General features: G+C 60.8%; 1 protein-coding gene across 1 annotated transcript in view; it reads right to left on the reverse strand.

Annotated features, from left to right (window-relative positions):
• Positions 1-869, reverse strand: part of ETH_00042555 (HD superfamily phosphohydrolase protein, related) — a gene marked incomplete at both ends in the record, with an annotated part of 2,819 nt that overhangs the window by 960 nt on the left and 990 nt on the right. The window contains 3 exons of the mRNA XM_013375024.1: positions 1-226; positions 433-567; positions 762-867. Of these exons, the coding sequence (XP_013230478.1) occupies positions 1-226; positions 433-567; positions 762-867 (467 nt within the window). The remainder of the gene's footprint in view (positions 227-432; positions 568-761; positions 868-869) is intronic.

Genomic DNA, 869 nt, shown 5'->3' on the forward strand with positions numbered 1-869 from the left:
TTGCTGTTGCTGTTGCTGCTGTTGCTGCTGTCGGTCCGGCCCCACTAGCTGTGGCTTCCGCTTCCTCCTCCTCCATTTCAGTGTCCTGCTGTTGCTGCTGCTGCTCACGCTTCTGCTGCTGTTGCTGCTGCTGCTGCTGCTGCTGCTGCTGCAGAAGCTCCGCAAGGTCCGACAGGGAGAGGCAGCCGTGAGTGGCAAGGGCATCGGCTATGTCCCTCATGTTTTCCTGCAAACTCAAACCCTAAACCCTAAACCCTAAACCCTAAACCCTAAACCCTAAACCTTCATGGCTCCCTCCCCATCCCTGCAGCAACTCGCCTGCTACACGTTAAAGCCTCTATACAGCGCCGAAGAACGCAGCAAACCCTACGCCCCAAACCCTGAACCCTAAACCCTAAACCCTAAACCCTAAGCCCTAAACCCTCGACGGACTCTAAGCATCACGAGTTGCATTTCGTTGAGGTACTTGGCGATGAATTTGAAAAGCATTTCAATCAAACTTTTTCTTTTTTCTTTTTCTATTCCAATTAAACAAAACGGGGGCCTCTCAGCAAGCTCTTCAGCCCTCTCAAGTCCAAAAATGAACCCACTCGGGGGGCCCCCTTGGGGGCCCCCTTGGGGGGCCTCTTGGGGGGCTCCTTGGGGGGCCCCTTGGGGGGCTTCTTGGGGGGCCCCTTCAGTGTTCCCTTGGGGGGCCCCCTGGGGGCCCCCTAGGGGGGCCCCTTCGGCAGGGGCCCCTGCGGGGGCATTTTGGGGTTCACCTTCAGGGGCCCCTTGGGGGGCCCCCTGGGGGCTCCCGTGAGTGGGCCCCTGGGAGGGGCCCCCAGGGGGCCCCTGGGGGCCCCCATGGGGGGCCCCCAGGGGCCCCC

The sequence above is a fragment of the Eimeria tenella genome, genomic scaffold (genome assembly GCF_000499545.2).
Source record: "Eimeria tenella Houghton genomic scaffold, Eth_scaff2491, whole genome shotgun sequence".
NCBI classification, from domain to species: domain Eukaryota; phylum Apicomplexa; class Conoidasida; order Eucoccidiorida; family Eimeriidae; genus Eimeria; species Eimeria tenella.